The sequence below is a fragment of the Bos indicus x Bos taurus genome, chromosome 6, assembly GCF_003369695.1.
Source record: "Bos indicus x Bos taurus breed Angus x Brahman F1 hybrid chromosome 6, Bos_hybrid_MaternalHap_v2.0, whole genome shotgun sequence".
Classification (NCBI taxonomy): Eukaryota; Metazoa; Chordata; class Mammalia; order Artiodactyla; family Bovidae; genus Bos; species Bos indicus x Bos taurus.
In genome coordinates, this window is record NC_040081.1 from 72,523,365 (window position 1) to 72,546,087 (window position 22,723).

Genomic DNA, 22,723 nt, shown 5'->3' on the forward strand with positions numbered 1-22,723 from the left:
TCCCCATTTTGCCACTATTAGAGAAAATTAGGTATCTTTGTATTTTTCTCAAATGAATTTTATAAAGGCAGATAAATTCAATAGGCTTCTTTTCCCCTTCTCTTCCCCAAGTAGCTGGCATAAATGGTTTATACTAGTGCAGATTTTGAAGCAGTTACTTAAAAATGGTTTTAAATAATGGTTTTAAGTATTAATTTGATTCAGTGGTTAAAGTAATATGTCTCTAGTCTTGATATTCAGAATTCTTTAAGGATTTTGTATGTGACCAAAGCAGAAAAATACTACTGCATCAAATAGTGAATCCTGGCAACTGAGCTGATTCTCCTCAGCTCATGTAGCTCTCAGTAAATAGCGTTCTCTGCCAATTAATGACTCACTCTGTACCAAGAAACTTTTAAGTACTTGATTGGAAAATGAATACGTATATTCAACAGAACTCATATTTAACATATTGTAAATGTTTTATACCATGTAGAAAACATACAGAAAGAAGTACAAAGAATTTTTACATGGAAAATTTTTATACAGCAAACTCCTTTACCACATTACTTATGTAAGGGGAACTTGTTGATAAACACATTTTCAGTTTGAGAAAAAGATGCAGGCTGGGCTGACAAAAGTTCTACATATGTGTATGGACTGGAGGTTTGTACAGCAGAAAAAACTGCCTAGAAGTCACTGCTCACCACAGACTCAACTAGGAGGAGAACCAGAGGAGAGGGAGACCCAGGAAGTCATCTCAGCCCTCTCCAGTTGTATTTTAGCTGTAACAAGCAATAACTAAGAAAAAAGTGCCAATGACTGCAGAATTATGCATTAGTCTGATTCCTACAGGTTGATGTTCAAGCATTCACTGACTTTCAGGGATCTTTTATGCAGCTTAGAACATATTTGCTGTGCCTTTCTGGTGAAGTTTCAGAACTTTATGATGAAATAGAATCTATAACTATAATAATTTTCAGCTCCACAGCTACTGTAAACAAAAGACAAAATGGTTGTCTAGGAAAAGAATCTGTAATACATGACAAAGGGTCATTATCCCGAATGTGCAAAAAAACCACAAAATGATAATAAGAATCAACCCCGTGGAAAAAAGAGTAAAGGCTACAAACAGGTAACTCATATAAAAAGAAAATCTAAATATGAAAATATTTTCAATGTAGTCAAGGAAATAAAAGCAATAATGAAATGATACTTCTACTCCTCATTAACAAAAACTAAAAAGGGGTAATATTCAGTGCTGGTGAGTATGCAGGGAAATGATACCCATACATTGCGGAGGGGGAGGGTGAACTGCTACAATGAATTTAGAAAGTAATCTGACACCACAGCAATCAGACAAGAAAAAAGATAATCCAAATGGAAGCGGTAAAATTGTCATTATATTCAGATGGCATGATTCTGTATATAGAAAACCCTAACAATTCCAGAAAACTACTAGCACTGATAAATGAATTCAGCAGGATACAAGAATAACATACAGAAATCAGTTACATTTCTTGACATTAACAATGAAATACTGAAAGAGAATGCAAAAAAAAAAAAAATGCCTTTCAAAATTGCATCCCCCAAAATAAAACCCTTAGAAATTAACCTGGGCAAGGATGTGAAAGACATATTCTGAGAACTGTACAACAATAAAGAAAACGGAAGATGGTTCAAGGACATGGAAAGATCCCCTGGAGAAGGGAATGGTTACCCATTCCAGTATTCGTGCCTGGAGAACTCCATGGACAGAGGAGCCTGGCGGGCTGTATAGTCCATGAGGTGGAAAAGAGTCAGACACGATTGAACAACTTTAACTCACTCAACTCATGTTCTTGGACTGGAGAATTTAATGTTAAAATGGCCATACTACTCAAAGCAATCTACAGATTGAATGCAATCCCTATCATATTACCCATGACAGAAAAATTACCTATTTTTCACAGAACTGGAACAAGTAATCCTCAAATTTATATGGAACCATAAAAGACCCAGAATTGTCAAAGCAGTCTTGAAGAAAAAAGCAGGAGGCATAACCCTCCAAGGCTTCAGACAACACTACAAAGCTACAGTAATCAAAACAGCATGATACTGACACAAAAACAGACATGGATCAATGGAACAGCACAGAAATAAACCCACACGCCCGTGGTTAGTTACTATTTGACAAAGGAGGCAAAAATACACAATGTGAAAAGCAGTCTCCTCAACAAGTGGTACTGGGAAAGTTGGATAGCCTCACGTAAATCAATGAATTTAGAATATACCCTCTCCCCATACACTAAAATATATACAAACAGCTCGTACAACTTAACAACAACAAAAAAAAACCCCAATTCAATCGAAAAGTGGTAAGACCTAAATAGACATTTCTCCAAAGAAATACAAATGGTAATAGGCACATGAAAAGATACTCAACATTACTAATTATTAGAGAAATGCAAATCAGAACTACAATGGTAGGTATCACCTCACACCAGTCAGAGTGGCCATCATTAAAAACTCTACAAATAACAAATGCTGGAGAGGATGTGGAGAAAAGGGAACCCTCCTACACTGTTGGTGAGAATGTTAGCTGGTGCAGCCACTATGGAACACAGTATGCAGTTTCCTCAGAAAACTAGAATTTTAATTTGTGATTCAGCAATCCCACTCCTGGATATATATCCAAACAAAACTATAATCCAAAGAGATACATGCACCCCTATGTTCATAGCATTATTCACAATATCCAAGAGATGGAAACAACGAAATATCCATTGACAGATGAATGGATAAAGAAGATGTGGACTTGTATACAGTGGAATACTACTCAGCCATAAAAAGAACAAAATAATGCCATCTGCAGTAACATGGATGGATCTAGAGATTGTCATACCAAGTGAAGTAAAGCAGAAAGAGAAACACCATATGGTACCATTCACATGTGGAGTCCAACATGGCACAAATGAACCCATCTATTAAAACAGAAAGAGGCTGACAGACAGAACAGACTTGCGGATGTAAAGAGGGGAAGGGGTTTGTGGAGGTATGGAGTGGGAAGTTGGGATGAGCAGATGTTAAGCTATTAATGCATACTGAATGGATAAACAGCAAGGTCCTACTGTATAGCACAGATAATAATATTCAGTACCCTATGATAAACCATAATGGAAAAGAATGTAAAAAAAAATATGTATCTATAACTGAATCACTTTGCTGTATAGCAGAAATTAACACAACGTTGTAAATCAACTATACTTCACTTGGAAAGAAACCAGACGGAATTCCTTGAAGACAGGAACCAATGACACTAGCAGAATGCATAAGACACTGCAGATAAGAAATGTTTATTGTATTGAGGGTACTAAGGAGTTCTCTCAAAAGGTACAGTGCCTCCAACAGGTTTAACATTTTCATAATTATTAAAATCAGGTGGTAAAATGTTTTTTAAAAGAAAATATTCTGACAATGTCTATTAAGACTAAAATAAATCTTTTGACCTAATCATGTATCTTTGGGGGGATCTATCCTATAGGGAAAAAAAGTCAGTTGCATGTAGGATATGTATACTCAAATATTTAAGGTGATAAAAAGTTGGAAACACAGAAATTGTGTTTAATAACTATGGAACACCCACAGTTGGAATATTATATAGTCCTTGAGAAGCAGGCCTGGAGGGATGCCTATGAAATATTTCTTGAAAAAAACAATTTCAGAGTAATTGCAAACTTTATTCTCATTTCAACCCATACCCTAGGAATATGTGTTTGTATACATATGGACATGAATAGGAATATCAGATCAGATCAGTCACTCAGTCGTGTCCGACTCTTTGCAACCCCATGAATCGCAGCACGCCAGGCCTCCCTGTCCATCACCAACTCCCAGAGTTCACTCAGACTCACGTCCATCGAGTCAGTGATGCCATCCAGCTATCTCATCCTCTGTCGTCCCCTTCTCCTCCTGCCCCCAATCCCTCCCAGCATCAGAGTCTTTTCCAATGAGTCAGCTCTTCGCATGAGGTGGCCAAAGTACTGGAGTTTCAGCTTTAGCATCATTCCTTTCAAAGAAATCCCAGGGCTGATCTCCTTCAGAATGGACTGGTTGGATCTCCTTGCAGTCCAAGGGACTCTCAAGAGTCTTTTCCAACACCACAGTTCAAAAGCATCAATTCTTTGGCGCTCAGCCTTCTTCACAGTCCAACTCTCACATCCATACATGACCACAGGAAAAACCATAGCCTTGACTAGACGAACCTTTGTTGGCAAAGTAATGTCTCTGCTTTTGAATATGCTATCTAGGTTGGTCATAACTTTCCTTCCAAGGAGTAAGCGTATTTTAATTTCATGGCTGCAGTCACCATCTGTAGTGATTTTGGAGCCCAGAAAAATAAAGTCTGACACTGTTTCCACTGTTTCCCCATCTATTTCCCATGAAGTGGTGGGACCGGATGCCATGATCTTAGTTTTCTGAATGTTGAGCTTTAAGCCAACTTTTTCACTCTCCACTTTCACTTTCATCAAGAGGCTTTTTAGTTCCTCTTCACTTTAAGATAAAAAGTTCATATTGGTTATTTCAAGGAGTGGATGGAGGTGGAGGACATTATGAACATCTTTGGATCGTTTCTCCTTTAACAATCACTCTTTTTTTTTTTAACTGAAAAAAGAATATTCTTAGAGGTCATGAGCCCTAATCTGAAAAAATGTTCGGGCAGGAAAAGAATGGAATAGAAAGCCTCTTAATCTTGGAAACATCTAAATGTTTGGAAAGAATTCTGGTCTCTCACCTTCCCTGTAAGCATCCCTCTGACTTACCAGAGTTAAGGTAAATACAGCTTTTTCAGTTCATGTCCCCATTTCAAAATATGGCTCTTGTAATCTTTGTAGGCTGGGGCTTTTGTTTTTTTTTTAATAAAAAAGTTTTTATTGGAGTATAGCTGCTCATTATAGAGCAAACTCCAGGAGACAGTGGAGGACAGGGAAGCCTGGCGGGCGGTAGTCCATGGGGTCACAGAGCCGAACACAATGACAACATTTGCTTTACAATGTTGTTATTTTTCACTGTACAGCAAAGTGAATTAGCTATATGTATACATATATTCCCTCTTTTTAATATCGCCTTCCCATTTAGGTCATCACTGAGCACTGAGTAGAATTCCCTGTGCTATACAGTGGGGTCTTGTTAGTTATCTATTTCACACATACTGTGCTGTGCTTAGTCCGTCAGCCGTGTCCAACTCTTTGCGACCCCATGGACTGTAGCCTGCCAGGCTCCTCTGTCCATGGGGATTCTCCAGGAAAGAATACTGGAGTGGGTTGCCATGCCCTCCTCCAGGGGATCTTCCCAACCTAGGGATTGAATCCAGGTCTCCTGCGCTGCAGGTGGATTCTTCACGGTCTGAACCACCAGGGAAGCCCATTTTATACATAGTAGTATATATGCCAATCCCAGGAGTTTTTTTTTTTTAATATATATGTATGGGACTTGTTAAGGTCACACGATAGGTACTGGTCAGAATAGCACAGGCCACTCACCAGGCTGGGCCTGCCACAGAACTGTCACTGTAGCCAGAGGGTCTCAGAGAGAACAGTCATCCTGTCAGTTCTGCTGCTGCTAAGAATCTTTGAGCAAGAAAGACACACTACCTTCTTGGAACCTCAGTTTAACAAGAGAGGATTCTAAGATTCATTTATGTCCAAAAAGCAGTTCCATGCTTAAATTGGATTTGACAGGTGATCTTAAATATAAATCTGTATAGGCTTAAATATAAATCTGTAACAGGCTGGTTACAAGGGGAGTGGAGGAGAAAACAAATGGCCTGTTTAATTCTTTAGGCCAGTGACTCTCAAAGTGCTCTGACATGGCCCATAGTAAGGAACATGTTTTGCATTGCTATCTGGAATATACAGAAGAAAAGTTTTATGAAATACCTTTACTTCCCTGGTGGTACAGTGGATAAGAATCCACCTGCCGATGCAGGGGACATGGGTTGGATCCGTGATCCAGGAAGATCCCATATGCCTCAGAGCAACTACAATCCATGTGCCACAAGTGCTGAGCCTGCGTGCTGCAACTACTGGAGCCTGTGCACCTAGGACCTGTGCTCCCCAACAAGAGAAGCTACCCCAAGAAGCCTGTGCATCTCAACGAAGAGTAACCCCTGACTCACTGCAACTAGAGAAAGCCTGTGTGCAGCAACAAAGACTGTAACCACACATAAATAAATAAGAAATACCTTTACTAAATGTGCCTTTACCTAAGGTATTTTCTGTTCTACTTTTTAGTCTTTAAGAAAAGACTGGTTGTGATCTCTACATTAAATTCAAGACTCACTGATGGGTCATGGTCTATAGTTTGAACAACACTGCTTTAGGTCATGCATGTGCAAATTACATTATGAAGATAGAAGAAAATCAGCAGAACCTAGAAGTAGGGTTTTTGTAGGGTCTATAGAAGTAGGGTCTATAGAAAAAAATTTTTTTTCTGTTTCTTTCTCCTCGCTCCCACTCCATCCATTCCCACCCTCCCTCAGAACTCCTCCAGTTGACAAGCCCTCAAGGGATCCAAGGGATCAATCCCAGAGGATCTCAAAGTTTAAAGGAAAAGATTCCTGAGGCTAATTTGCTCCCTGTGTGTGGGTATGTTAGCTGCAAGGACGGGTAGACAAAGGACTGAACTCCTCTCCGCCAAGATCTGTCATGATGTTGGGTCTTGTCAAGATTTTTCAAGACACCTGGGTCACCCTGGCTTCTCAATGTGTGATCCTTAGAGAGCTGCACAGAGCTTTTACGGGAATTCTTTTAAAAAGTTGTTCTTTACCTCTTCACCCCCTGGAACAAACCAGAAACCTCCAAATAAGCAATGAAGGAGCACCAGCAGCTTTCACTGAAGGCCAAGAGGAATACATCCATCAGCTGAGTTTATGCTCTTCACTGCTCCTGCCTTCCCTTTAAAAAAGTAGTTTGCTGAGGTAAAATTTCATCCCTCCGTTTAGAGAAATTTCAGCTGTAAAGGGCAGCTTGTAGCACAGCTTCTGACACCTCTGCCTACCCCTACCCCAGGCAGGTTCTGGAGCCACCCTTGTTCTGCTCCAACAAGGCTCCATGAGGGCGCCACACCCATCTGGCCACACGGGGGAGCCAGCGGTTAGCAGGTGACCCAACCTGGGTCCGAGTCCTTTAGTGGGAATTTTACAAAGTAGCATGGGGATACCCTCTTTCCTCTGAGGTCTTTGGAGTTGCTGGCGACAATTGTCGCCTACAGCAAGGAGGAATCTTTCTGAAGCACAAGGAGAAAATGAGATGCCCTACACTGAGAACAAAGAGCCAAGAGTTGGAGTTCTGACCCCACTGGGCACCTGGACTCAGATGCCCTCTCCCCCACCCCAGTTTTTGTTGTTGTTGTTCCCTAAACTAGTGTGAAGCGAGTTTCTACAACTTGCAACAGAAAGAGTTCTGACTATGGGAGCCACAATCACTCCTGGAGTTCCAGAAGTTGCTCCTCTGTTCAGACACCAAGCAAATCAAATAATCAGGGCAGACGTCATCCATTTCAAAGCTTGCTGGAGAAGCAAACCAGCTGCAAAGGGGCTTCTGGCTACGCCTCTCACCTGAAACAATATTTCCCTTTTGTTAGCATGAGCTTGATGATATATACTCCACAGACTGCTGTGAGGTTTAAACAAGTCAAAAGTATAAGAGCACTAATGTAAAGTAATGTACGTTATGACTGTGAAGTGTTAAAGTATCAACTGATTTGGCCAATCTTTTCTCTTCCCTTCTACAGGCGGGCAAGAAATTTGTTGTCTTTCATATGTGAAGGTAACACTCATATACAAGATAACGCTCTTCAAAGGGAAACATTTTCAGGAAGAGTAGCTAACATCGCTCCTGAGCACCAGTGATTTAGCTGGGTGACTTCCTATGTAATCTTTACAAGAATTCCAAGCTACGTTCATCACACAGTGGAAAAATTGAGGTCTAGGGTGACCTCCTCCCCAGGGAACATTTGATAATGTCTGGAGGCATTTTTAACTGTCACAGTGGAGTGTGTGTGTGTGTGTGCGTGTGTGTGCACACATGCGAGAATGCACACATGCTCCTGGCATCTAGCGGGTAGAAGCCAGGGACGCTGCAAAACTACTTACAGTGCACAGGGCAGCCCTGGCAACAAAGAACCATCTGGCTCAAAATGCCAGTAGTGCTGATGCCGAGAAACCCTGACTTAGAACTCAGCCAGCCCGCCTAAGGAACTCACAACCTTAACCACTATGTTATACTGGGCCACACACACACGCACTCAGAGGGTGGGGTGTGTGCCCAGCATCACAGTTCCTCCAGCCCCTGAGGCTTGGTGCTTGGGGACTGCTAACAAGAGCACAACAGGGTCAGAGAAGTCATTTGATAAGACACAGGACTGGTATCTGGAAGACTGTGGGAAAGCCTTCACAGGCTGAGGGTTTCAGGCCATTACTCTCCTATGCAGTGTAACTACTCACTGGTCAGTCTAGGGTGTCTTCCTGAAGTCTCTGCCACTGACCTTGTTCCAGATGAGGACAGGGGTGGGGATTCCGATGACCTCGCAGCTCAAATACACCTGGGCACCAGTGACATTCCAGATGTCCTTGGGGGGCGTCACGATGGAAGGACCTATGGGAGGGGGCACAAAGCCAAACCACGTTTTTAAACAGTCTTTAACATCCATCAGCACGCTAGAAATCTGCAAGTATTACTAGAAGTAAATACTTGATTCTGTTTGGGAGACTGTCCCCTCCGTTGGTTATCTGAAGTTACTTTCAAAGACCAGACTAGCTTCCTCCAGCCACCAGCAGGATTTTAAGCTATACTTCGGTGATGCATACATCTGGACAGTCAGAAAACAATTAGGAAGAAAAATTTATTGCTTACAAAATTTTCTCCTGTGATTCATGCTTAAATGAGTTTTAACTTACCAGCTGTTTTGCTTATCTGCAACTTTCCAATTAATATAGTGAACTCCCAAAATATTTAATGTTTTTCCTTTTTATATACTAGTATTTCTGTTTGGAGAGGCGGGACAACAGCCAATCTTTACTCTTTGGATAATGGAAGAAAAAAAAATCTCAGAAGATTTTTGCAAATGCGCTCCACTGTTAATTCACAGGGCACAGCCCCAGGCGCCTGAGAGAGTCCACGTTAGAGGGAAGGAGCCTGGAATCCCGGGGTGACAGTACAGTACTTCCAGAACCAAACCTGGCCCAAAGTCAAAGCTCGAGGCCATTTCTTCAAAGAATGAGTTAATTATTCCCTCTGAATTTCAGCTGTCCACTGCTTTGGGTCTTGGAGCTGAATAAAGAATCTAACTGCAGGGACATCTTGCATCAGAGTCCTGGGAAAGGGACAACCTTCCCTTGGGGCCTGGAAAGTTTTCTGGCATAATCCGCATTCAAAGGGCACGAAGTCTCCCCTCTTGCAACAGGCTATTTCCAGCCCACAATTAATTTCTTGAAACAGAAAGGAAATGACAACAGCATGTAAGAGTTTTCCCACTCATCTCAAGTACTGAAAGCTGATTTTTAAAAAATCCCTCAGGGTAGTTTTATTTTTTCCCTTTGTAAGAATAGGCAAAACATAGTTTTGAAAGCTCTAAATATATTTCTTGCTTCCTTCCCTCTAAAGCCTAGGTCTGAAAGGAAGCATGTCTCTTGGCCAGGGGTCTTAGTCTTTTCTGTGGCTAACGTGGACACGGTGAGTACAGTGGGGCTGCGTTTGTGTGTACTGCTGGCTCTGTTTCCGATGCTTCCTCGTCTGTCCTCACCAACACAAGGCCCCTCACCGCATCTTGGGCTCCCTCTAGGGCCCTGGGACCCAAAGAACTTGGACACCATACAGTGAATCTGGCTCAAGCCTGAGGGCCCCGTGAGGCTCTGTCCTTCCCACACAGACTTGGCGGGACAACCTCAAAGCTCAGGGGATCTCAAGGGAGTGTTCTGAGAAGAATGCCCCAGTGTTCAGAGATTGGAGGGGACCTGGAACAAAGCTGCCTCTCACGTAGCAAAACCACATGAGGAATGCAAGATTCCTGTGAGATTCGAGTGCCTCAGCCTTGCAACAAGCCACTTATTTCAACTCGCAGCCACTTCTCTATAGATGGAGCAAGGAGCAGGGTCATTGGTCTTAGCCAAGGCAGTTTCTGGAGCCCACATGGAAGAACTCTAGCCTGATTTTCTGTCACATGTCTTGAAGACATGCTATGGATTCTCTAACAGCCTAATTTTAAAACTAAGATGTCCTTAGTTTTAATATAGTCCAGTGTATCAAATATTTCTTTTATGATTGATGCTTTTTGTGTTGTTAGATTTTTTGTTTTTGGCCCAGACCAAGCCCATGAAGATCTCCTGTTTTCTTCTACAAGCTCCATAGGTTTACCTTTCACATTTAGGTTTTGGTCCATCTTGAATTAATTGTTGTGTACCAGACCACCTGACCTGCCTCTTGAGAAACCTGTATGCAGGTCAGGGAGCAACAGTTAGAACTGGACATGGAACAACAGACTGGTCAAGGCTGTATATTGTCACCCTGCTTATTTAACTTGTATGCAGAGTACATCATGAGAAATGCTGGGCTGGAGGAAGCACAAGCTGGTCAAGATTGCTGGGAGAAATAGCAATAACCTCAGATATGCAGATGACACCACCCTTATGGCAGAAAGTGAAGAAGAACTAAAGAGCCTCTTGATGAAAGTGAAAGAGGAAAGTGAAAAAGTTGGCTTAAAGCTCAACTTTAAGAAAACTTTCAGAAAACTAAGATCATAGCATCCAGTCACATCACTTCCTGGCAAATAGATGGGGAAACAATGGAAACAGTGTCAGACTTTATTTTGGGGGGCTCCAAAATCACTGCAGATGATGATTGCGGCCATGAAATTAAAAGATGCTTACTCCTTGGAAGGAAAGTTATGACCAACCTAGACAGCATATTAAAAAGCAGAGACATTACTTTGCCAACAAAGGTTCGTCTAGTCAAGGCTATAGTTTTTCCAGTGGTCAGGATGTGAGAGTTGGACTATAAAGAAAGCTGAGTGCCAAAGAGTTAATGCTTTTGAACTGTGGTGTTGGAGAAGACTCTTGAGAGTCCCTTGGATTGCAAGGAGATCCAACCAGTCCATTCTAAAGGAGATCAGTCCTGGGTGTTCACTGCTAGGACTGATGTTGAAGCTGAAACTCCAATACTTTGGCCACCTGATGTGAAGAGCTGACTCATTTGAAAAGACCCTGATGCTGGGAAAGATTGAGGGCAAGAGGAGAAGGGGACGACAGAGGACGAGATGGTTGGATGGCATCACCAACTCAATGGACATGGGTTTCAGTGGACTCCAGGAGTTGGTGATGGACAGGGAGGCCTGGCGTGCTGCGGTTCATGGGGTCACAAAGAGTCGGACACGACTGAGCGACTGAACTGAACTGAACTAATGGTAGGAAGTAGAGGTAAAAGTTCATCACCCCTCCCCAAAAGACAACCAATTGCTTTGGCATCATTTGTTGAAAAGACTGTCATTTTTCCTTCGGTAAATGGTGCCTTTGAAGTAAATCATTGCTTATATATATATGAGTCTATTTCTGGACTCTCTACTCAGTTCCATTGCATTTATCCTTGTACCAACAACCATGGTATGATTTAGAAATAACTGTATTAAAATAAAGCACTGAATGGAGGCTAGATCCATTATATCCATCTCCCTTCAATTCTGTCCTTATTCCAAGAGGTAGAACATTTCAGGAGGAGCAAAAATTCTTTAAAAACATCTTAAAGTGAAAGTTGCTCAGTTATGTTCAACTCTTTGTGACCCCATGGACTATATAGTCCATGGAATTCTCTAGGCCAGAATACTGGAGAGGGTAGCTTTTCCTTCTCCAGCATATCTTCCCAATCCAGGGATCGAACCCAGGTCTCCCGCATTGCTGGCAAATTCTTTACCAGTTGAGCCACAAGGGAAGCCCTACGCAGAAATACTTTGAATAAGAGCCATCCCCAGCGCATTCAGATGAAGACAAATCATGCTGTGAGTTCCCACCCCCTCTCTCTCCCAACTCTGAATATATATCCAACCTCAGGTGAATGGGCTGAGTGAATATTCAGACCAGAATTTGTCAATTCCGCTACTAAGCCATGCCTAGAATTCTACAAGAATTCTATACCATGAAAATCTGTATTACTCACTGACTCCTGTTGAGTTGATGGGGTGGAGAGGCAAAGGAGGAACCATTAGGAACAGTTCCCTGCACAACATTTATGAAAACCCTTGCTATTTCAAACATCCTTGAACAAATGTTGACCCACAGAGATACCAGGTGGACGTGACTTGTATGGAAGTGTAGGATGGTGAAGACATTTGGGGCTGATGTGGTGGCAGATCCAACACTGCACCCCTCCCCCACTCTAAAGAACCACCATCCCACATACTCCATTGACAAGCAGTTTCACTGCCAGAATTACCTCGAATTGCATGTGTACCATGCAATTCATTTCCTGAAGGTTCTGTCCTACCTCATCAGAGCAGGTGACACAATGACTCTTTACCAAACAACTTCTAACTCTTTCCATGTTGCCTTTTTTCCCCAGGAAGGCCAAAGCAGATCCACAATTATTTCTGTTTTTAAGGATAAAGGAACTTCTAGTTCATTCTGAGCTTATTTTCGGGCAGAAAGCTCAAAATCAGTCCTCAAGGCCAAGCCAAGGGCAATAAAATTGCCATCTAAATCTTGCTCTGTGTTTGGATTCCATTTAAAACGAGTCACAGACTATTTAAACATATAGGGACAAACACCCGGATAGGTTCAGGTTCAGTTATTTATTTATCTTTGTCTTTGTTCCAGTAAAGACTTCAAGCCACTCAAACATACGTCTAGCAGACATCCTGTACAGAATAACTGCCCACTGCGTCTCTCCTCCCCTTCCCCACTGTGGACAACTCCAGGCAGCAACCAAGCTGTAGCAGTGATGCCTGGTGGCTGGAGTAGGGAAAAAGCCATCCCAAGACTTTCCTAACTTCCAACGCTCCCTACTTTTCTGTTCCAGATGAGTGCCTCCAGCCAGGGTACACCATGTTTCTTTCTTACCTTTCTCAACTCAATTAGTTCTTTTTCCATTTCATTTGATCTTTCTCAACTCTCTAAATTTATTATATTGCTCCCTTATTTTTTATAATTCTTGCCTGGTAAGCTTAGGTGGTCTCTTCCTTTTAATCATTCCTTGGAGGGAAAGAGGAAGAAAATGAAGGGAGGAAGGAAGGGAGGAGGCAGAGGAGAAGGAGAAGAAAGAGAAAATGAAATACAGAAAGACCCAGATCTTAAAGCTGTAAGGAAGAAGAAATTTCTAAGTTTGGAAGAAAAGTAAAACTCAATTTAATGAGTCAGTGTCACCTTAAAAGTACCTGGAAAGAGTCAGATCCTCCTAGGGAATGTCCACCTAAGTCTGTGTTCTCTCCCTCAGACACTTTTTTTTCTGGCTGTGCCACGTGACATGTGTGATCTTCGTTCCCCGGCTAGGGATTGAACCCACAGCCTGTACACTGGAAGCTTGGAGTCTTAACCACTGGACTGCCAGGGAAATATCCACTTAGAGACTTTTAATTAAGTTCTAGACAAATGAGCGATAGACTTCAGTTTACTTGCTGCTATAAATAGCAATGTTCTGAGAAATCACTAAAGATACAGAAAAGGAAGAACTGTTGACAGATTTAAATTTGGAATATTTCAGTTTGATTCTGAAGAGTTAAAGAAGGGCAGTTCCCACAAAACACACAAATGTCATGAGGAAAAGATCCTGAAATAGGATTAACTTTTAACTTGACAAGCAATTCATTTAAGCCAATCTTATACAAAGCTGTAGTAGAGAGGAGAGAGTTAAAATTTGTTGTCCTATAAAAAGCATGGGAATACTATAAGAGAAATATGTGAACAATTTCCTAGTCTCTTACAGAACACAAAACACTCCCTAGACATGACCTGAGATGCCCTCACCATGTTATCATTAAAATAACAAACAAAACCCCCAGCGCTCTTTTGGGGAGAGAATGCTTGGCCCTGGATGCTCGTCTACCGCTTATAGCTAGGAGACCTTAGACAAGCCACTTAACCCATTTGTAGAGAAGAAACTGGGGCAGGTCTGAGAATTTTCTTTTGGGTTGGAAGTGAATGTACCCATCATGAATGTGCCCTACAGTACATTCATATGGCATCTTTAACATCCATGAAGTTTTGAGGTTCCACTGCCTGGTTCTGGGAGCTCTCGTATCTCACAAACCAGTCTAGTGCACCACCTCATCTACCTAAATGCAATGTACATGATTCATAGCAAAGTTCATTCTCCCAGTGATCAAGAAAAAGAGAGCTTTAATTATAAAGGTATCCATGGTTACCAAGATAACTAATTTATTAATCTGAAAAAGCTGCACAGAAGATGTTAGGAAAGGTCATATTTTGGAGCGAAATATATGTACTCCATTGAACCTGGGAAATGGCCAAAAGTCAAATTCTTCCTAATAGTCAATTTTTGTCCGATTTTGTTGATATACTATTCAACCACATTTTTCTCTTCATTACCTTCTTCATTTCTTCCATTACCTCTCCGATGTTTATCCTACGAATTCACCCTTCTTTCTTATTCTCACCAAAACTCATTCTCTGCTCCTAGCATTCATGCCCACTCTCTCATTACATGCTTATTGCTACTTCTAGAACCTTTGCTTATACTGATGCACTTGCTTACTTGGAATGTCCTCCTTCCTCTCATCTATTATCTATATCTTATTCTTTATTTGGAGCTCTAAGGCTGAAAGTTCATCTCCCTATTGAAATTTTTTTTACAGCTCCAGTTCCCTCTTAATTCTCTGAAATCTTGCTGGACTCAGAATTAGTGCCATGCAGCTTAGTGCATCGTTGTTCTCTAATGCTTTCCCCTGCAGGGCTAATTGAGAGATGCCAATCTCCTTATAGAATCATAACTGAGCCAGAAACTCTGGAATCAGATATACTTCCTGTTCATTGGTAGGAGGGACAGATAAGATTGTATATAGTGGGAAAAGGGCAGCAGAAAACTCAGAACATAACATGACTAGTTACATGGAACTAAGAAGATAGCCATTATCTTGAAAATACACCAGTGTACACATTGCCAAAGTACCTAACCAAAGTGGTGCTATCGTCACTTCTTATTTATCAGCTTGAAGATTATTCATTGTGATTTTCTTTAATCTTCCACTTGACTTCCTCTTCCTTCCTGGCTATTGTCCATTCACCAATGAATTTGCCTATGATGAGGGATGCAAAATAATTTAAATCTATGTTAGTCAAGCAAGTCCCAATGAGAAGGGTAGATCTACTGTGGGGAAAGATCATCAGTCATCCTCACATCAAAAACAGGACTTCTACAATATGCAGGGTTATATCATTGACATCATAACTCTCACTGAGTATTGATTAATGTGGCTAAGAGAGTGAAGTATAAAGACTTCTCCAAGTTATGGTAGATTTGCAGACCACACTAATCTTGTCTCTTAATGATGCTGGGTCCTAAAATAGCTCATAGAGAGTATGTGCATTCATACCAAAAAAGGAGGGTTTAAAAACGAAGTGAGATACCACATATGGAGATAAAATATTCAGACAACTTGGCAAAATCCCCAGATTGGATTCCGATAACACACTGAAGGGAAAAGCACCAAACAAAAGTACAAAATGGGAAAAGAATAGTAGGAAGGCACTATGTCCAAGAGGGGGAAGGGGATGAAACACATGGACACTTCCTGATATTAAATAAGGGGAAGCAGGAACTGAATGGCTAATTAAAGGGCAGAGCCATCTGCCAAGGCAAGTCATTTCAGGAACTTTCGGAGGTGGGGTGATGCAGCAGCTGACCCTAGGTAGGGGAATCAGGCACACAGTCTCACGGGTGCAAGGGCAGGGGAACCAAGTACTATATTGCAAGCAGCACAGCCCAGATGTAATTTCAGGGTTTTGGTTTAAGGCAAAATCATCTGGTTATGGATGCTCCAGTTGGTCGTTTACATTTTAGTGTGAGTGAAGATGCTCATTACTTGTGTTCAGTTGCTCAGTCGTGTCCAACTCTTTGCAACCCCATGGACTGCAGCCTGCCAGGCTCCTCTGTCCATGGGATTTCCCAGCAAGAATACTGGAGTAAGTAGCCATTTCCTTCTCCAGGGGTCTACCCGACCCAGGGATGGAACTCATGTCTCCTGTGTCTCTTGCACTGCAGGTGGATTCTTTACTGCTGAGCCACTGGGGAAGCCCTTATCATGGTGGGGCTCTCTCAAACACTGCTGGGGAAAGAGTATATAAGAAATGATTCCTCTTCCTCAGATAACAATGTATTGAGATGAGATGGGAGATGATTAACACATACAGACAGATCAAAATGCTAGGGAGGCAATAGACTGTGATGAGCTTGCAGCATGGACTTTGGAATCAGGAATTCTGCTCTACCACTTCTGAGTTACATGACACTGAAGAAGTTATTCGACATTTCTCAGTTTATTCATCTGTGAAATGGGATAATACCCAAGTCATTAGATTATCAGAAAGATCAAACAAGATACAGCAATTAGCACAGGACCTGGCATGTGCTAGGTCAGTAAGCATTGCTGTGCTGTGTTTAGTCACTCAGTAGCATCAGATTCTTTGTGACCTCACGGATGGTAGCCTGTCAGCCTCCTCTGTCCCTGGGGGTTCTCTAGGCAAGAATACTAGAGTGGGTCACCATGCCCTCCTTCAGGTGATCTTCCCAACCCACGGACTGAACCCAGGTCTCCCACATTGCAGGCAGATTCTTTACCAGCTGAGCCACCAGGGAAGCCCCAGTATTAGTTATTGCTTTAATTTCAAAGCAAATTCTTATGACTGAGGCTGATATAAATTGCTTCTTCAAAGAATCAAAAGGACACATGACTGGGGCAGGGGGTGGCTGGGAAAGGAGCTGGCATTTGAGCAGGCCGTAAAGTTCAGGAGTCAGCCTCCTCTCAAGGAAAGGTTTTCACTTTCAGAGACCTGCCTGAGCAGAGGTGTGCAGGCAGGAAAACACAAACTGGCTGATGGAATAGTGAGCAGCCCAGTCCGGCTGGGGAAGAGTGAGGTAGAAAAGCTGAGCATTGGGTGCTGGGCACAGTGGAAGGCAGAGGGGGCGGAGTTTGGGGTCCAGTGTGTCTTTGAATGTCAGAGAGATGAGATTCAAGTGGCGTTTTGGGAGTTGACTTTAGAGGCCTTGACAGCAGGACTGGGACGGGTTAGGGATTAGGAGCGTAAATCAAGGTGGAAGTAATGGGAACAGGCTAATAGAGCTCTGCCAAGAGAATGCACTGGTCATAGCAGACAGCCTCTTCCAACAACACAAGAGAAGACTCTACACATGGACACCACCAGATGGTCAACACCAAAATCAGATTGATTATATTCTTTGCAGCCAAAGATGGAGAAGCTCTATACAGTCAGCAAAAACAAGACCAGGAGCTGACTGTGGCTCAGATCATGAACTCATTGCCAAATTCAGACTTAAATTGAGCAAAGCAGGGAAAACCACTAGATCACTCAGGCATGACCTAAAGCAAATCCCTAATGATTATACAGTGGAAGTGAGAAATAGATTTAAGGGATTAGATCTGATAGACAGAGTGCCTGATGAGCTATGAACTACAGTTTGTGACACTATACAGCAGACAGGGAGCAAGATCATCCCCAAGAAAAAGAAATGCGAAAAAGCAAAACGACTGTCTGAGGAGTCTTTACAAACAGCTGTGAAAAGAAGAGAAGCCAAAAGCAAAGGAGGAAAGGAAAGATATAAACATCTGAATGCAGAGTTCCAAAGAATAGCAAGGGGAGATAAGAAAGCCTTCCTCAATGATCAGTGCAAAGAAATAGAGGAAAATAATAGAATGGGAAAGACTAGAGATGTCTTCAAGAAAATTAGAGATACCAAGGGAACATTTCATACAAAGATGGGCTCAATAAAGGACAGAAATGGTATGGACCTAACAGAAGCAGAAGATATTAAGAAAAGGTGGCAAGAATACACAGAAGAACTGTACAAAAAAGATCTTCATGACCCAGATAATCATGATGGTGTGATTATTCACCTAGAGCCAGACATCCTAGAATGTGAAGTCAAATGGACCTTAGAAAGCATCACTACGAACAAAGCTAGTGGAGGTGATGGAATTCCAGTTGAGCTCTTTCAAATCCTGAAAGATGATGCTGTGAATCTGCTGCACTCAATATGCCAGCAAATTTGGAAAACTCAGCAGTGGCCACAGGACTGGAAAAGGTCAGTTTTCATTCCAATCCCAAAGAAAGGCAATGCCAAGGAATGCTCAAACTACCACACAATTGTACTCATCTCACATGCTAGCAAAGTAATGCTCAAAATTCTCCAAGCCAGGCTTCAACAATATGTGAACTGTGAACTTCCAGATGTTCAAGCTGGTTTTAGAAAAGGCAGAGGAACCAGAGATCAAATTGCCAACATCTGCTGGATCACTGAAAAGCAAGAGAGTTCCAGAAAAACATCTATTTCTGCTTTATTGACTAGCCAAAGCCTTTGACTGTGTGGATCACAATAAACTGTGGAAAATTCTGAAAGAGGTGGGAATATCAGACCACCTGACCTGCCTCTTGAGAAATCTGTATGCAGGTCAGGAAGCAACGTTAGAACTGGACATGGAACAACAGACTGGTTCCAAAAAGGAAAAGGGGTACATCAAGGCTGAATATTGTCACCCTGCTTATTTAACTTATTTGCAGAGTACATTATGAGAAACACTGGGCTGGATGAAGCACATGCTGGAATCAAGATTGCCAGGAGAAATATCAATAACCTCAGATACGCAGATGACACCACCCTTATGGCAGAAAGTGAAGAGGAACTAAAAAGCCTCTTGATGAAAGTGAAAGAGGAGAGTGAAAAAGTTGGCTTAAAGCTCAACATTCAGAAAATGAAGATCATGGCATCTGGACCCATCATTTCATGGCAAATAGATGGAGAAACAGTGGAAACAGTGGCAGACTTTATTTTTGTGGGCTCCAATATCACTGCAGATGGTGACTGCAGCCATGAAATAAAAAGATGTTTACTCCTTGGAGGGAAAGTTATGACCAAACTAGACAGCATATTCAAAAGTAGAGACATTACTTTGCCAAAAAAGGTCTGTCTAGTCAAGGCTATGGTTTTTCCAGTGGTCATGTATGGATGTGAGAGTTGGACTATAAAGAAAGCTGAGCACAGAAGCATTGATGCTTTTGAATTGTGGTGTTGGAGGAGACTCTTGAGAGTCCCTTGGACTGCAAGGAGATCCAATCACTCCATCCTAAAGGAAATCAGTCCTGAATGGTCATTGGAGGGACTGCTGTTGAAGCTGCAACTCCAATACTTTGGCCACCTGATTCGAAGAGCTGACTCATTTAAAAAGACCCTGATACTGGGAAAGATTGAGGGCAGGAGGAGAAGTGGTCGACAGAGGATAAGATAGTTGGATGGCATCACTGACTCAATGGACATGGGTTTGGGTGGACTCCGGGAGTTGGTGATGGATAGGGAGGCCTGGCATGCTGAAGTCCACAGGGTCGCAAAAAGTCGGACACGTCTGAGCGACTGAATTGAACTAATGGGAACAGAGAGGAAAGGGGCAGACTTGAGAGATTATTCAGGAAGAACCAACACTAGCCAGGAACTGACTGGATACGGGAAGAGGGAATGAGTTAAAAGTTGTAAGAGGGGGCTGTGACACCATGAAGAGAAGCTGAATCTGAGGCATCACCCTGGGCAATGAGGAGGTATGAATGCCACAGAGAGAAAGGAAACAGACGGGAACCAGTGGTACTACGGTAAACACGGTCTACTTTACACTTTAGCCCTGGAAGGCTCCGTGGGTTCCCTGGTATAGAAGGAAAACTGCTTTCCTGGCTCTTTCTTGGACAGCTTCTCTGGAGGGCATTCCATCTGCTCACTGCTGATACCTGGCCCATTCTCACTGCATACCATCCCAGGACAGCTAAGGAAATGGCAACCCACTCCAGTGGTCTTGCCTGGAGAATCCCAGGGATGGGGGAGCCTGTGTTGGACACGACTGAAGCGACTTAGCAGTAGCAGCAGCAGCAGCAGACAGCTAAGACACTGCTTAGCAACCTGCCACTTACCCGCAGGGGCAGTTCATCTGAGTGCAGACTGTCTGGTATGATACCACCCTAGAGATGGCAAACACAGATCCTGAGAATTGCATTTCCTGTTTGACAGCTAGTTACCTCTGGGTTAGTGAGACACCCCATTTTGGTTCCAATCTTTGATGCTGAAAATCTTCTTAGTCTATGTTTTCTGTAGTAGACGTCATAGTATCAGATGCCTCTCTATGACTGAATCTTGCAAGGTCTCAAAATTATCACAGGTTTGAACTGACCACGGAACATAAACAGAAAGTTGCATCTTACAATCTGTTGCTTGCAAACCAGTCTCTTATTTGATGATGTCTTCTTATTCTTTTCCCCTAACACGGAAGAGCTCAACACAAAATGAACAGAATAATGATTAAGGGTCTGACTCCAGGCTGAGATTCCCATGCACGGGTGATTCTGGCACATGAAGTCTGAGATTATCCTTGGACGAGTCCTGCATTAGGTAAAATAAATCCATGAAAGATTCAAAGCCAAGTTCAGACGTGTAAGGTGAAGAGATCGCTCAGGCAACCATGTGGTGGCTGAGCTAACCTGGGGCTGTGTCAGCAACATTGCCCATGGGTGAGCTCATGTACTCGGGAGAGTTCCCACAGAAGCTGAAATAGCTAGACTGCCTGTATGACAGGGGACTGACTGATGTCTGCACATCAGTTAGTTAAATGAGCAGGCTAAATTTTTATTTGGTTTGAGCACAAGGAAGAACTGACTTCATACGGAGTACCTTTATGAACGGAAACTCTCAAGTTATGTAAGTGTACCTTGTTCATGCTAATGGAGCCTTGGAAATTTTTCCCCTGCATTTCATGGGCCTGTCCTATTTGGACTATGACTCACCTTCAACCCAACATATTACAATTTTGGGTCAGTTTTTCCTATTCTACCAGCACAGAACTGGGTGGGGAAGTTTCCACAGGAGGGCACTTATTGCCACCTGAATCTGGGCTTTCTAGAAACCCAGAGAGCGAGTTCCCCCAGAATACTTCATCTTTGCCTCCCTGTCTCCCAGTGCCTGGCACTGTCAAGCATCAGAAGTGTTTCCTGAACTGAGATGCGAGCTACAAGAGGAAGTCTTCCAGAAACTGGAGGCTACCTGCCCCCCAGAACTTAGTCTCTGTCCACAGGCCCTAAGCTGACTGACAAGCGCTGCAGTCTGGGCAGATCCAAAAAAAGAGATGTTCCTGAACCTCTGCCCCTGGAGGGAAGGATATGAAGGACTGTCAGGTGGCTTTCGACTTCAAAGAGTGTTGGACTGGCTAAGCCTACTGCCTGGAGCACTTTAGAAAGCTGAAGAAGGCTAAGACCTGAGCTCCCAGGGTGCCCTAGGAGGATACCACCATGGGGCCACTCCTGCTGTTTCTTGTCCACCGGATAGCCTGGCATCCAGGGAGTTTCGTGCCGGGGTATTTCATAGAAGACTAAAGTCATTAGCTCCTGGAGAACTAGGTAAGCTCTCAACTCCACTTTGTTCAAGGAGGAGACTTATGTAGTAGGAAATCCCTCAGTCCAGGCTGATGGCTCTGGACGCAGCCTGTGGGAACTGACAGTGCAGGGTCCCCCTTTAGATTAGGAGTTATCAAAAAGAGGAGATGTGTTCAGCCGCTGGAGGTCCTGCAGGCTGGAAGAGATCTCACAGAGGGGCGTCTGCAGGAATAACAGGTGTCAGACACAGCCAAAGGGGCAAGCCCCCGCCACCCGGGAACTGGCCTATAAGAAGGATCCTATGCTGCCGTGCCTGCCAAGCCTGGCCTCTCACTGGGCTCCTCGGGGAATGTTTAACTGGACAAGCCCAGGCCTGGGCTGCACTCCCAGAGTTTCTCAGTCTGGGCGTGGAGCCTGGCCCTGGAATTATTTTTTTTCCACTCCCCAGGTAAAACCACTCAACTAAAACATGGCTGCAGAGCAGGAGATGCTCAGATGCTGAAGACACAAAAGTGGAGAATAAGAGAGGAGGAGAGGAGGAGAGATTTGGAGAAACATCGCTCCCAAGTCTCCTTAGGGAGAGGCCGAGGACAGTGGAAGATGCCAAGATTCAAGGAGAAGAGAGGACAGTCCCTGGAACTGGGAGGGGTGAAGCATGTAGAGATCCCATAACCATGCTCCTTGGTGTTACTATTCCTGCGTTAGTTCTCTGGGGGGACGGTGGGCCATGTCTGACTTCCCCTCCTTTGTCAGGAGCTTGGAGTTGCCTGCTCTCAGAATCTTAGCAGTTCTCCTTCTGTGCTGTTTTCCATTTTCCTAAAAATAAAGCATTTGGCTCATAGCCCCAGCCCTGCCCCCGCCGCTCTCCTGCATTTAATGGCAACACCAGAGATGGGGCTCTGCGCGAGTTTGTGATTCTCACTAAAGAGCTCACTGAATCTGGACTCTTTGGCCATTTAGAGTCAGGTCACCTCTCTGCTAAGACACGTTCAGCTTGGCTTTGCCAGGGCCCAGGGCGAGAAAAAACACAAGGGAGGCACCCCCCCGTCCCATACCCACCCCCAGCCACAGAACACGGCATGGGGTGTGCAGTGCCAGCCGAGCCTGGCAGGTTTTGACTTGGTG

The 22,723-nt window shown here is 43.2% G+C and overlaps 1 protein-coding gene and 1 long non-coding RNA gene across 2 annotated transcripts in view; one reads left to right on the forward strand and one right to left on the reverse strand.

Moving 5' to 3' along the window:
* Positions 1–22,723, reverse strand: part of IGFBP7 (insulin like growth factor binding protein 7) — a 77,833-nt gene that overhangs the window by 4,075 nt on the left and 51,035 nt on the right. Inside the window, exon 2 of the mRNA XM_027544588.1 lies at positions 8,506–8,615. Within this exon, the coding sequence (XP_027400389.1) occupies positions 8,506–8,615 (110 nt within the window). The remainder of the gene's footprint in view (positions 1–8,505; positions 8,616–22,723) is intronic.
* Positions 20,501–22,453, forward strand: LOC113894326. The gene is made up of 2 exons (XR_003511538.1): positions 20,501–21,622; positions 22,047–22,453. It is a non-coding gene; the product is annotated as an uncharacterized LOC113894326 (long non-coding RNA).